Below are 15,853 nucleotides of genomic sequence, written 5' to 3' on the forward strand. Positions count from 1 at the left end.
TGGCATGTAAGTCAGTCCAGGGCCAAACCCTTCACATCAATAAATGACAAACCACTTCCCGCTTCCACCCCTATTCTAAAACTCAGATCAGATGCTGTTCAGATAATGGTTCTTTTGTGGTTTTTTGATAGATTCTTCTGTTATACTCCAGCCACAGGCCACATGTTATCAAAATTCAAAAAAGTGACAGTACCCTCCCTTCCGACAAGACTCTGAGTCATAGTTTCAAGGAGCACTGCACAAAGAATTTCTAGTGAACTGCCCCACCCTTCCTCCTGTAACAGAGTTGATGTCACTGACTGCTGGCTAGATGCAAAATGGACTTTTATATATTGTCGGTCTCACTCATCCACTGTATCTCTGTCAGGGGAAAGGCTTATTTGTTATTACATAATAGTTATGTTGCATCAGAACAATCATGCCATTAAGTTATAAAGGAGTATAGAGTGATATGAATGTTCATCGTTGAGCTCTAAACCTAGATTACACCTTGTTGGTTTATCCTCTACCCTTGTGACAGTGGCTCCATAGGCCGTTTGATTAGTATGATCATAATCCTATGGCATTTGGCAATGTTCATGTTGACCTAAAGACTACAGCTCACGTTTTGTATTATTTTACAGTTTGGATATTGAATATAGTAGTAGACTGTCAACTGTGTAGCCTATCTGAAATCTCTAGGCTTAAAAGGGACCCTTAAAAAGGGGCTGCGCTACTGTCGGTGAGTGGGTTCCTTTAAGGACACGCCTCGACGCCAACGCTACAACACAGCCTTCAAGTACTGTAGGAACGCCATTGAATCATTTCACGAGGAATCAACAGCATCACAGCACAAGCTCAAAAGGGCGGTGAAACTATTTACTACAAAAGGTAAGAACTGATTAAATCATAATCATAAGAATCAGAGCCTCCTACTACTAGCAGACAGGGAATTTCGATCGCCATTGACATCTAATGCCAGCCAAATTTACAGCTGAACTTGGCCATTTAAAATGAACTTACCTAGCCAGCTAGCTAGCTAACGAGCTAGTTAACAGAGCAGGCCGTAGTTAACCACAGTAAACACACCACGTATCTGTCTGTTGATCTGTTTGTGTGCCATTTGTGATGTCTTTTTTTCTCCATGCTAGCGAATTCACTGGAACTGTAACCTTCAAAGGCGGAAATCAGCGCTAGCTAGCCTCCCAGGCACAACCCATTCGAGAAAAGGGAAGCGAGTAATTCTCTTGAGTCACACGGAAAAAAAAGAGTAATGCAGACTGTCGTTCAATGTTGGTTCTTGATATGTCTTATCTGCCTTGCCCTCAAGGTGGACACCGTTCAAGGTGCGTTAAACCGTCCCGGTATCGTTTTTTCTGACTCTGGATTGTAAATGTTTTGACTTGTTTACCTTGTTTTTATTTTTTCCTCTCTCTCTCTCTCTCTCTCCCTTTAGCGCAATGCTCCAAACCCACAGGAAATCCCAACACTGTTATATCAGGCGATGATATCAATAAAGACACCTTTGCGGAGGGATCAATAGTGACGTTTCAGTGTGATGTTGGTTATGAAGGATCAGGTAGTGGACGGACCACCTGCACTAATGGCCAGTGGAGTCGTCTGCGATTGCAATGCGAAAGTAATTCTAATTTACATTACATTTACATTTATGGCATTTAGCAGACGCCTTTATCCAAAGCGACTTACAACGAATACATTTGTTTAAGTAAGTGAATCCTCTATCCATCAGTCATCATAAGTTAAAGTAATCAATGCTCGGACAAGGGGCCACAGGCAGTCACAATGGTAGAAGAAGGAAGAATTACTTAATAATAATAATAATAATAATAACAGGAGAGAAACTTGTACAGGGGGGTAGTGGGGGAGTTTGTCATTACAGTTGTGGAATTGTTACTCTTTGTGAAGCTAGAAACGTTTATGGTCATTTTACCTGCTTACCTTCTAGTCATTTACCTACTTACTTTACTACATGGTTTTCCTTTTTGCGTATTGATGTCATGAACAAAAGATGATCTGCTATATTGGCAGACACAGCTCAGAAATGACCAGGCTCACATCCATACTTCATCATTTTCAAGAATATTCATTTGTCATCCATCAACCCCCTCCATCAGATTATCAGCAACAGATTACATTTAGTTTTTTTGCTCAATTGTTTATTGTTTCAGAAAAAAGCTGTGGGTCCCCTGGAGAAGTGACGAATGGACGCTTTGACACCTCACAGGGTTTTGAATTTGGCGCCACGGTTGTGGCCACCTGTGACACCGGGTTAGTACACAATCTCTTATGATTATCTAACCCTAACCTATGATGTTTGCTTTTCACAAACAAGATGGTGTTACATTGTGCTTTTACAGCGCTAACCAGGTGGTTTTAGTATTAAAGTTTAAGTCATCATTAGTGGGCTTGCTTCAGCAACTCCAACTGTAGTTACTTATTTTATTATTATTATCTGTCATACCTATTATAAATATTATTTATTATTATTAAAGTCTATCCAGTTTATAAAAGTAACACAATCTTGATCCAGAAAAGGCACCACACCTCAAGATGCACTAGCTGTCATTAGGACTGTATATCAGGGTCAGTGTGTAGACGGATTTCGAATGAGCCTGGCGAACATCCTGAAGAAATCGCACTCTCATCATTTGTCAATTCCTTTGTGATTGTAATGTGTCTCACACCTTGTCCTTTGTTGGAAATGATATTTAAATAGAGGGACAGCGAAACATTCTTTGTGTTCCCCGAGTTAGGCTTCCCATGTTGTCCTTGAGGCACATAAACCTATGGTTAAAACTTAAGTCATATGTTGCTTTGAAACTGTTAAATTGGTTAATTTGTTGATGCTCTATTCTGATTCTTCCTATGTGCATTCATGTGATGTTGTGTGCTAGATAAAGGTTCTGTTAAAACAGCACGGCGAGTTCACCATTAATATCTCATGTTCACATGCATAGTTAGCAACACAAAGACTCGAGTCATCACATATCACACATAAGGTATTGGACCATGTGGAAATGTCTTTTATGAGTTTTATTTCCAAGTCTTCAAATGCTGTTTACTCCATTTTAGACATGTCTTTTCTCTTTTTCAGTTACAACCTGGTGGGCAGTAGTGAGAGACACTGTCTGGCGTCTGGGTGGTCAGGCAGAATACCTGTATGTGAAGGTTAGTATTAGTGATCTTGAGGGTGTGACATTATCAAGAGAATAACAGTAACCTGTGACATGTAAACAACTCGGTGCTTGGTTTTTATCCCGCAGTGGTGAAATGTGGATCACCCCCGGTCATTGAAAACGGTGAGCTGTTGTTCCCACCGGAGGAGACATATGATTATGGACAGGTTGTGCAATACCAATGTAATGGAGAGTACACACTTGTTGGAGAATCGTCCCTAACTTGCTCGGAGAATGAAGAATTCCAGCCAGCTGCACCTCGATGTGAAAGTAGGTTGATTTTTTTTCTTTTTTTCTTTTACCCCGATCCTTCCAAATCTGTGTGTGGCTGTGGTTGTTTCTAAAATACAGAACTACACAGACAGAGTGATAAGGTTTTCTCCTGGACTCTGGTTCTCACAATTATCTTTGTTTTTCTTTTCTGCAGTCGTTATATGTCCTACACCTATTATTGAAAATGCCAAACAGATTGGTGGTACACAGCCACCTTTCAAGTACAGGAATTTCGTGAAGTATGAGTGCCTTCCTAAATATGTGATGGATGGAGAAGCCAGTCTCACTTGTCTCATAACTAGTGAATGGTCAGCTGATTACCCTACATGCAAAGGTAAGACCTCTCTTCAAGTTTGATATTTAACAGTAATACGCCATATTTTGAGTTGATCGTTTTGGCGTTTCAGATTGAACGAATGAGATAATAAGAACAATGGGTGTGAATGGAAGCAGTAGAAAAAGTTCAACATTTGTGGCCAACTCACCTCAAAGTAACTACCAACCAAGTCAGAAAGTTCATATGAGTTGATTTGGCCATGCAATGTGGTGGCTAGAGTTAGCTGAAGTAGTGGCTGTTTAAACAACTCTGAACCAGGAATTACAATTTCTCCTAGCCCATGGACTACTTTCAGGGTAAGGTTGCAGCTGACTATAAGGTGTAAACAAGTGAACTATCCCTTTAACATTATGTATGCCATGTTCTGTGTATGCCATGTTCTGTGAACTGGCTGTTTCTTGTTTGTTTTTAAACTGGATTTAGCCATCTAATAGTCAGAGAGAAATGCTCAGACTGTTTTTAGTTGTACAAGTATACAGTAGATGAGTTGGGATGTGTGCATACTAACAACACATTTTCACCCTATGCATACCTATGAGCAGTACCCTCAGGTAATCTTTCCCTGCTATTTGGTATCCACCTATTGACCTCTTAAGGCAAAAAACATGTAATCTCTTATTTGTTCTGTTGCTGTCCTCTTCCTCTGCGTGTTTCTTATAACAAGGTTGACTCGATTACTACTATTAATGCAAAATAGTGTTCAGCCTTTCACCCGTTTATATTCAACCTCCTGACCTAGTCAACTGCTCACCTGTCATTTCATGTCTGCTATCTTTACGTTAGTGAGCTACCAGCCATTGTATCCAAGACAATTCCACACCTCCAACCACACTGGCAGACACGTTTGCAGACATTGGCCTAATTGTGTTTCATGCTTTTGTAGCCCTTCCAACTACAACTAAACCAACTACTACTACCACTACCACTCCCGCTAAGTCTACAACGAAATCCGTGAATCAAGGTAGAGTCCATTTTGATACTATTCAGAAGCACGATCCAATCTAGTCTGTGTTGTGTCCCATAATGCACTTAATCAGATGTGGCTTTGGTTTTAACCCCTCCCCCCACCACCACCTTGTGCAACAGAAGGCAGGGCACCTGTTGAGCAACAGAACGACCCAGATTCAAATACTGGCTTTTTGTTGATAGAGAAAATATTTGACCTTGGTGCCAAACTTTAGCTAGGCCTATATTAATCTCAACTCAAGTGAGGTTCATGGAATAAGATGGAGTGGTCTTAGCCTGTGGCCGGGGTGCTGAATTGTCATAGTTACTAATACAGACATGGTCAGCATGCTTCTTCATTTCATCCTTCTGTTTCCATGAAGTAAGATATATGTGCACATAACTCAAACACGGAATCTGTGTATTGATGTCAATGAATGATTTGGAATAAGAGCTTTGAGTGAAGCAGCAATAGTGTAGTAGGCTAGGCCTACACTATATGGATTCTTGACAGAATGCTATCACTGCCCTTTTAAGGTTTTGAATGTTTGAAATTGGAACACTAGCGAGCCGTGCCGCTCCTCCACATGTGGGTACGGAATTCTGCTGTGTGCATTTTGTGTGTGTGTGTGATGACTTTAGCCATGATGGTTTTGTCAGTGTCGATTTTTCAAAGTGTTATTTGAATTCTTTGCATCGTTCACGCATAAACATCAGTAAACTATCAGGCTAGACATTGTGAATACTAAAACTGCGTGTGTTTATTGTGTGTTTTTGAATCACTTTTGATTGTCTTGTTTTTGTCACAGGAGGTGATCGACCTTCTCCTGGCCCACCCCAACCGCCCAACAGTAAGCCATCTCAGTTGTTGTCTGTTGATGGGTCTGGTTTTTACTCGGCTACATGTTTGAGCAGTATTTAACCTCACAGTGATGTTTCCTGTTTGTATGTCTTGATTTCTTACCTTGTTTTTTTTTGTTTCTCTTTTCAGACAATGTCGGAATAATAGCAGGCTCCATTGTTGGTGTTATTGGTAAGTCACAGTGGGTGTGTCGAGATGGGGTGATAATGTGTAAACGGATGTCACTGCAGTTTAGATAAGAGCATATCATCCTTTATTTGAACCAATTGTCGATGCAACAATTGTGTAGTTATTGCGGTTATATTAACTGATTGATTAACTCCTGTTTAATAAACATAATTTAATATTAGCATTTTTGTTCAAGCCTTAACTTGTCCTTAACTGTTATCATGTTTGATGTTTTTTTATTTTTTTATTTTTAAATAATTTGTAGTTGGCATATTATAGACCAATATAATAATATTTCCTCCATTTCTTTCCATCTGAGTCTCAATGTTGAGAAGGAAAAGGAATGTTTGATTTTGATTTGAATTGAAACTCCCAGCCAAATACAAACACTGGCTACATCAAATGTATAACATTTGGATTATACCAATACCATATACATACCAATACCATATACATACCATATACATACCATATACATACCAATACCTCCTGGATTCAAAAATCTCCTTTTTCGTTCTAGCTCTTGTTGGTTTGATTTGTGTTGGCCTGTTTTTCTCCAAAAAGCGGTAAGAAGTTTTCTCATTCCATCCTTCCAACGGTCTGTCACGCTTGCCATGTCCTGTAACTTACGCTTCAACTTCCTCTTATTAACACTTCCTGTGTCAATGTCCTCCCTCTTTCTTTCGGTGTATATCTGTAAATACCGAATTGGAATGCATTTATTTTTGCGCCTTGCGTCGTAACCCTCTGCTCCTACCTACATTATGCTGGTTTCTGCATAACGTTGCATGATTTGAATGTTTTTGCAATGTTTTTTTGGGGGGGTGTGACATCCAATATACACACACCAGCCACAGTACTGGAGCAAAGTGAACCCAGAGGTCAATCATTTTGTCCAAAAAAAAAAAGGGCTCTGAAGAATGCCCTTTAACATTCAGTTGGTTGGTGTGTCTGGCATTGAAGTGGTCCCAGAGGGAGTAAATGTTTTCGTTGGTGGTTCCAAACCTCCCTGTCTACCTGGTCTTCCACGAATGCAAATATGATGACCAGTGCTCGACTTTTGGGTTACAGCTCTGGAGGTGCCTACTCTGGAAATGTGGCCACAAATAATTATGAAGAAGAGTTGTAGCACCCGCGGCCATGGTAAGAGGATGGACTCTTGAGCACACAATATGTTGCTTTAATGTTAGAAACCGGGGTAATGCGTGATTGAGTTAGGAATTAGCTGTGAATTGTCTTTTTTTTCTTTTTTTTTCTTTGGAAGGCTGAGCATGATGACCTCTTGAACCATACATCCATTTAATTCAGTTTATCACCACCTTGGCTACTAGTTGCCATAAATGTGTGGCAGCTTTTCAGCCATGCCATAACGAGTGGCAAAGTCCAACACATTTGTTCCCTCCATATTCCACAGGTCGCCTGGGTTGCGAGAACCGCCTCCCTACTAATCAACTCTGCTGGTAATAGGTATAGAAATACATGTGCGAAATCTCCTCTGGAAATATATATATCTAATTTTTCTGTTCTATTCTTTCTCTTTTTCAGTGCAAAGCAGCATCATAATACTACACTGTAATCTACATTTGCTTCTGTGAAAAAGAGGATCATGCTAAACCAGACCTGAATGTCCTCCCCTCTGGCTTCCCAACGCAGAACTTCAAGGGCATGGTCCATATCCTTTCAAATGCTCTGAAACAGAGGGCGCTCTGTGGCATGTTATCAGAAACCTCCCAGTGAGATGAATTGACTGGCTAACTCCCATTTGGTATCTTGAGGGGCCTAACCTGATTTAATCATTAACCGTGAATGTTTCTAGTATACCATTTAAAAAAAAAACACTCTTTATTTGATACTGCTTTGTCATCACCAATATATTGTAATATTAGAATCCCTTTAATGCACGCAAGCTACTCTTCAATGGAGAACTTGCATCACATTGAATTTTGCCGCCTCTGAAATAAAGGAATTGAAGGAAAACATACTATTAACATATTTAACAAGATTTATAGCTGATGCAGTTGTACACAATGTCTTAATGTGAGTCATGCCACCAAAGAACAAAAGATGATGACCAATGTGAAACTGGCTAAAGTATTGACCTTAGATCAGTCTTAATAGTGTTGTCAAGCTTGGTTTATCAATAAGGCCATGTCCAAGACACCAGACACATTGCATGAAAGCTATATCGATAGATGCAGTGGAACTCTCCCTGGTTGGATCTATGACCCAGCATTTGAACCTTTTTATTTGCACCTTTGTGCATATTCTTGGGAGTGCTATGGAAGCTTCGGTGTGAAGATGATTTTGAAATGTGTAAATTGTAAATTGTGTGGGGGGGGGGGTTCTTTATGAATTAGACATTGACATTGAATGTATGAGCAGTATTCATCTTCATTCAACAGTATACATCTCTCAGATCTACTGTTTGAAACGATTTAATGATATCAACCATTCCTAACATGTAAATTGATGTTTTTGGTAAATTCAAAGCGAGGTTCAGTGCAGTGTAGCCTCATTGGTTCAAGGTGTTTCAGACGACTGGCTACCTGCCGCCCTGAATACCAGGAATGAGCTCCTCTTTCAGAGAATGATATACATAGAGGTTCTCTATCTTTCACTATGCCTTAGAAAATGGAAAAGACCAAGTTGACCGTATATAATGTTTGTGAGATGTTGCCGCTGACAGCCCCTATATATCTTTGTTTCAAATTGGCTGGCCTTGTAATCAATGACTCCACACATTTGTTTCTTTCTTCACAGGGAATAACTGGCTTTGGTTGTTTCAGCTTTTCCGGCGCACTAGGTAGCCGTGATTCTCACTTGTGAACCAATGGAATGGGTTGAAAGTGGGTGCAAATCCCACCTAGTCGATGCACCAAGCAAGTTTAAACAAATGGCAGAGGACTTCATTTTGTTGTATGTGTGACCCAATAGCGCTTGTGTAAATAATTCTGAATGGTTGACATACGAAACAGCAATTGAACCATAATTTATTTTAGCCATGCTTTCAGAATGTCATGTCACTAAAGAATATAATTCTCCATACTCCTATACGTGAGAAATCACTATCCAACAGAGGAGCTCTTTAAATTAAGATCTGAGGAGGGTTCTCACACTTTTCAGGCTGGTTTCCTGGACACAGATTAAGATGAATCCAGGACTAAAAAGCATCTTCAATGGAGAGTTTCCATTGAAAGTGTGATTTAGTCCAGGACTAGGCTTAATCTGTGTCTGTTTAACCAGCCCTTGATGGAAAATCTCCATTGATGATGTTTTGTAGTCCAGGAAACTAGCCCATGAAGTTATAGTATTTGTGTTAGGTATCACACCACTGTCCTAGTGGACTCGAAAAGCACTGTATTTTTCTTTCTGGATTTGCCCTCTTCGGCTGTAATATATTTTTATTTGTGAGTGCTAATCTAATTATTGTGTTGTTCAGACAGTCATAAACCATGAAAACAAATGTGCACTAGAATTGTATTGTAATTAAACAAGAAATCATTAAAAAAGTGTCTTTTGTCTTTGTCCATGGATTGCTCTTTTTGTGATCTCTCTCTCTCTCTCTCTCTCTCTCTCTCTATATATATATATATATATATATATATATATTTTTTTTTTTACAATAATCCCAGCCTAAAGGAGAAAAGAGATTGATGTGTATATACTGTATACAGTTCATAATAAATGGTATACAGTGAGTAATGAATCTGACAGGGAACTCTTGATAAAGAGATAAAACAATCACACATTTGGGTCTGTTACAGTTCAACACACTGCTTGTCTTTGAATAACCTATTTATTAGCACATACAAAAGACAGATAATGATAAGCATAACAAGAATATAATAAATACACTGTATTTATATATATATATATATATATATATACAGTGGGGGAAATAATTATTTGATCCCCTGCTGATTTTGTTAGTTTGCCCGATTACAAAGAAATGAGCGGTCTATAATTTTTATGGTACTTTTATTTGAACAAATAGACACAGAATATAAAAAAAAAAAAGTCCAGAAAAACATATTATATAAAGTTATAAATTAATTTGCATTTGATCGAAGGAAATAAGTATTTGATCCCCAAGCAAAACATGACTTAGTACTTGGTGGAGAAACCCTTGTTGGCAAGCACAGAAGTCAGACGTTTCTTGTAGTTGGTCACCAGGTTTGCACACATCTCAGGAGGGATTTTGGTCCACTCCTCTTTACAGATCCTCTCCAAATCCTGAAGGTTTCAAGGCTTTTGCTTGGCAACTCGAAGCTTCAGCACCCTCCACATATTTTCTATAGGATTAAGGTCTGGAGACTAGCTCGGCCACTCCATGACCTTAGTGTGCTTCTTCTTGAGCCACTCCTTTGTTGCCTTGGCCGTATGTTTTGGGTCATTGTCATGCTGGAAGACCCATCCACGACCCATCCTCAGTGCTCTGGCTGAGGGAAGGAGGTTCTCGTCCAAGATCTTACGGTACATGGCCCCGTCCATTGGCCCCTCAATGCAGTGAAGTCGTCCTGTACCCTTAGCAGAGAAACAACCCCAAAGCATAATGTTTCCACCTCCGTGTTTGACGGTGGGGATGGTGTTCTTGGGATTGTAGCATTCAGCATTTCTCTCCCTCCAAACACGAAGAGTTGAATTTATGCCAAAGAGTTCAATTTTGGTCTCATCTGACCACATCACCTTCTCCCAAGCCTTCTCTGAATCATTTAGGTGTTCATTGGCAAACTTCAGATGGGCCTGTACATGTGCCTTCTTGAGCAGGGGGACCTTGCGGGCACTGCAGGATTTCAATCCGTTACGGTGTAGTGTGTTACCAATGGTTTTCTTGGTGACTGTGGTCCCAGCTGCCTTGAGATCATTACCAAGCTCCTCCCGTGTAGTTCTGGGCTGATCCCTCACCCTTCTCATGATCATCCTTACCCCACGAGGCAAGATCTTGCATGGAGCTCCAGGCCGAGGGCGATTGATGGTTATTTTGTATTTCTTCCATTTTCTAATAATTGCACCAACAGTTGTCTCCTTCTCACCAAGCTTCTTGCTGATGGTCTTGTAGCCCATTCCAGCCTTGTGCAGGTCTACAACTCTTACCCTGATGTCCTTTGAATGTTCTTTGGTCTTGCCCATGGTGGTGGAGAGGTTGGAATGGAAGAGATTGATTCTATTGACAGGTGTCTTTTATACCCATAACAAGCAGAGATTAGGAGTACTTTTCCTAAAGTGACAGGACTAATCTGTGTGCCTCATGGGCATATAACCGGTCTGTATGAGCCAGAATTCTTGCTGGTTTGTAGGGGATCAAATACTTATTTCCTTCGATCAAATGCAAATTAATTTATAACTTTATATAATGTGTTTTTTCTGGACTTCTTTGTTGATATTCTGTCTCTATTTGTTCAACTAAAAGTACCATAAAAATTATAGACCGCTCATTTCTTTGTAATCGGGCAAACTAACAAAATCAGCAGGGGATCAAATAATTATTTCCCCCACTGTATATGTACAGGAGAGGCAAGCAACCCTAAAGGGCTTGTGAGAGAGACCTAGTGTATACATTCTTTACGCTGTCCTAGACATGTTAGTAGTGTATTCATTTAAGAAAACTGAAGCTGTTGACCAAGATACAGTATATTAAATTGACATAACATAGCCGACAGCTGAATGAGGTAAAACATTTCCAAAGAAAGAAAAGTATATGAAATGCTCTTTAGCGATGTATTGCTGCACCACACAACATTTATAAAGAAATCATGTGAAACGATGCTGGCAAAGATATATGTAAGAACAGCGGAAACAAAATGAGGGATGGACAATAAAAAGCCAGTGACTGTTAGAGATTTCTTCATGAAGTCATGGGAAATGACTAAGCTGTTCTGTAAACTGGGTTTCACTGCTGAGAGCCTCACAGAAGATGCCTGGGGGAGTCAGTTAGTGTCAGGTTCAGTTGTTTGGAGGGTCTGAGTGGAAGGTTTTTGAAGAATCATTTGTTTCAGAATGTCATTTAATTTACTAGAATGAGAGGAAAATGTATACTGTACAGTGCTGCTCGAAAGTTTGTGAACCCTACAGGGATGGTCATTATTTTTGTATAAAATATTAAAATGAACTTATAAAATCTTTATCTAAACCCCAATTTGGAATAACGACATTCCAAATAAAGGACACCAACAAAAAAATATGTTTATTTCACAAAAGTGGTTTATTTAACAACAACAACAACAAAAAACTTGTGTGCAAAAATATGTGAACCTCTTCAGTCAATAGCTTGTGGCACCTCCATTAGCAGCGATAACTTGGACTCATCTGAACGGACTTCCAGAAACCTTCAGGCTTGTCCAGCTGGTCTCTGGCAAAGTTAAGACGGGTAGTTTGGTTCTTTTTTTGACAGCAGAGACTTCTTCCTAGCCACCCTCCCATGAATGTCATTTTGATTCAGTGTTCTTCTTATTGTTGAAGCATGCACAATTACCTGAGATACAGCAAGGGAGGTCTGAAAATCTCTAGTTGTTATGTTTGGGTTGGCTTTTACCTAATTTATTATTTTTCTTGTGGCTCTTGGGGATATTTTGGAAGGGCGTCCACTTCTAGGCTGAGTTGCTGACATGTTAAATGCTATCCATTTGTAAATGATTTGCCTCACAGTGGACTGATGGCTCAAATCTTGTTGAGACGATTTTATAGCCTTCCCCAGACTGATATGCTCTCACTATTCTCTTCCTGATGTCCTCTGAGATCTCCTTTCCTCTCGGCATGGTGTGTTTTGAATTCACCTGTATGGGGAACACAAAACTGACCAGGTTTCTTATCTCTATTTATCCCGCCCAAACTCTTTCCTATAGATCTCTCCTTTGATTGGTTCATTTGGTACCCAATTATTTACCCACCTGATTCTACTTACCTACTTGATTTAACCAATGCAACTTGGGGTTCACTTATTTTTGCACCTGCACTAATTTCTTTATAATTTAGTTTTTCTACTACACGCATGATTTCCTTTAACCAACATATGGACTTGGTAAATATAAACCTGTTATGTCAGATAAAAAAGACTGGTTCTGATTAAATAAAGATTTCATCGTAAAAACAAACAAAAAAATCTATAATTGCACAAGGGGTTCACATACTTTCAAGCAGCACTGTATGTGTGTAACATTTGCGGTCAATGAGGTGTTGTGAGGCCTACTGATTGATAAGGTTTGAAACATATCTATTTTTAAATAACCTTAATTTACATTGAGTGTAAGGACTTTACAGGAGAAAAAGAAAGCGAGATGGCTCTACTTCACTGTGAACTAGCGTTGGATTTGATGTGAGTAGCCTGAGACATTTATCCCAATTCAATTTGATATAGCAATTTGTGCTTGTTTTCACATCACAACCTTGCAATAGTTTTAGTTTATAGTTTATAGTTTTAAGGTCACATGGCGTAATCTACTATTTGCCATAGTTTAATCTACCAAAATGATAGGCAATGCATAATGGCCATGCAGGCTATTGTAACCTTTGACTGTTGCTAAAGTTTTATAAGGTGAAGCACTCCCTCCTTGGCACAGTCATGGGTTTGGGTAATATTTGATAACTGTGTATTCATATGACCTTAAAGTTAAATATGTTCAGAATGTGCAGTTTTATTCCTACGACTAGTACAAGTAAAACTATGTTTGCCCAACCCCCTGCCCCATGTTAAACCATATTGGGGGTAATATTGCTAAGGGAGAAAAACAAAGACATAGATGTTAACAGTGTTAAGTTTATTGGAGGTAAACTGTTTGGCGTTATTCACTTTTCTTCATACTCTATGTCCTTGTGACCCAGCACCCTAAATACGTTTTTTGAGTGAGTAGAGCACACCATTCCTGGTTTCTATTGCCATTATTAAGCCCCCACAGAAAAATATGCCACAACTAGAATAGGTATTATAATTATGCCAGGCAGTGAAAACACTTTTCCAGTCCCATGACAACTAGTTACACTCTAAGAGGATTTTTCTTTTTTTAGATCAGTGCCACCTATTGGATATATTTGCAAATAGCATATCACTGGCATGGATACTGGTGGACACTACTGCAATGACAGATACACTGATACACAAGTTACATCACATTTATATAGGGGTTACTCTTCACTCCCCTTTGTTATACTTTTATACTAGACTTTATAATACAAGGTCATTATTTCTTTAGACTGCAACATACACACATTTTAGCAGTTCTTACATGTTTCACCATAGGGTTATGTGTTAATCTGTGTTTCAGCACATCATGGCACAAATACTGATGATGAGGACACAGTCCATTATAAAAAAAACTTACCTCATCTACAGTACCAGGCAGAGAGGAAGTACTACCTAATAGGAGTGTTTCTTCATTGAGACGGCCATTTTCCCCTTTTCAGATGATTTCTGTCCTTCATTGTAACCGATTTCAAATGGTGCTAGAAACACAACAAGACTCTGAACACCAAAAGAAATCGGTCAACCTTGCTGATAGGACAAAGAACTGTGGGGTGTCTGTCTGCTAAGATGCTCCTGATGTCTGGTGACTTGTTGATGGTCGAGGCATAGAGAGAAGGACTTCCCACCCCAAGAACACTGATTTCAAATGGTGCTAGATACATGGCTACAACACTCTAAGTCACCATTGGAAACCAGCCTCCAAGAGGAGCATCGTTGCAGGTAAAGCCAACCTTCTGTGATGAGATGAATCACCCAACACTGAACATTTGAAAAGGAAATAAGACAACATGGTTAGTTAGTGTTCTTCTTGAACACACAATAAAATCATTGTTGACCACATGGTCTAAGGGATAATGTGTAAGGCAGCATAGCCAAGGAGAGGCATGAGCAGCTGCTGACATCAAATGACAAGTCAGGTAACATGGAATCAGATACAAGTCCCCTACTTTAGTTATCTTGGCCTTCATTAAGCCAATAGAAAGGCTGTCGAAAATGGACGGTGCATAGCCATTGGCTTAATCTATCAACCAATCATCTCCACAACACCTTACTAGAGAAAACTAGTCTCCAAAAGAGACGTTTTTACTTGCTTGCTTACGGCAAAAGCTTAATCTACCAGGCATGGCCAACACTGCTCTGTGTTAGCCGAAGACTACCGCCATCAATGGCCAGACAATCCGATTTTACTAGTGTTATGTTCTTTGCTGTCGATCATGGAGGATCAAGCCAAGATGTTGTAAAATAAAGGGATACTTGGTACGATCGCTGGCAGAGACGAACACCAGGATAGTACCATTGCAAACGGGGACTTCAGGATAGTGTTTGGCTCTCCCTAGACCTTCGTTGGCAACGACCAATGGAGAAGCCAATTGCAGAGCCCAGTGTTTCGAATCACAGTGGATGAATTACACACCGTGGTCCAATGGTTAGTGTAGAATAGTAAAGTATCGCAAGTGAGGTATTGTTATCTATATATTTCTGTTTGCAATTATACTGTTGACTAGTCTCCTTCTCTACCGGCTATTGCAGCAAGTAGGCTAACTTAATGCAATTGTCATTTATCTCAACTTGTTCATTCTTGACAGCAAAGGACACAGCTAAAACGAATGAAGAGGGATTATCTGGCCATGGCATCGGTGGTCTGTTTCTACATGACTATTAGTTAGACACACTGGATGAGTCTGGGTTATGGGACACAACTGGATGTTTGTTTATTAGTTTGCCCCACAAGCACGATACACATCGACCACAGATTCTGAGGGTGTATCAGGCTTTTTTTCCCCCTCGGTGAAGTCATTATTAGTTAGCTTGCAATGGCCTTTGTGAACTAGCGAGCTAGTATTGTTTTTTTTTTCTCCTTTGAGCCCAGGGGGAATGTTTTTGCTAGCTCACCTCAAGTTCCTGTCCCGGTTTTTGCCTCCATTTAGAGCCACTCCTCGCAGTAATGTGATTAGCTCAAATTAAATGATGACTATCAGTACAATGACTCTCAGTAAGGTCACTTCCATCTAAATCTATCACCACTGCCACGAAGTCCAACTTTGAGTGGTTGATATTCCAGGCTTACCAGTGCTGTGCACAATAGCCCGGGGACAAGGTTACTCCACGAGTGACACTGGGCTTATAAGTCTCCA

At 39.8% G+C, this 15,853-nt stretch overlaps 1 protein-coding gene across 5 annotated transcripts; it reads left to right on the forward strand.

The window, feature by feature from the left end:
• Window positions 1–760: 760 nt before the first annotated feature.
• LOC310808550 (membrane cofactor protein-like) lies at window positions 761–9,271 on the forward strand. 5 transcript variants are annotated; one of them, XM_083675512.1, is made up of 13 exons: window positions 761–870; window positions 1,131–1,325; window positions 1,436–1,618; window positions 2,169–2,268; window positions 3,095–3,168; window positions 3,264–3,446; window positions 3,604–3,783; window positions 4,670–4,747; window positions 5,541–5,582; window positions 5,723–5,764; window positions 6,282–6,327; window positions 6,833–6,904; window positions 7,176–9,271. In XM_083675512.1, the coding sequence occupies exons 2-12, from the start codon at window positions 1,253–1,255 to the stop codon at window positions 6,888–6,890; spliced, it is 1,059 nt and encodes a 352-aa protein (XP_083531638.1). In that variant the 5' UTR covers window positions 761–870; window positions 1,131–1,252; the 3' UTR covers window positions 6,891–6,904; window positions 7,176–9,271. The 5 variants fall into 5 exon arrangements, with proteins under 5 accessions (XP_083531638.1, XP_083531639.1, XP_083531637.1 ...); XM_083675513.1 differs by having other exon boundaries at window positions 7,307–9,271; XM_083675511.1 differs by having other exon boundaries at window positions 6,833–9,271.
• Window positions 9,272–15,853: the final 6,582 nt, after the last annotated feature.

Source organism: Argentina silus (assembly GCF_951799395.1).
Source record: "Argentina silus genome assembly, chromosome: 8".
Lineage (NCBI taxonomy): Eukaryota > Metazoa > Chordata > Actinopteri > Argentiniformes > Argentinidae > Argentina > Argentina silus.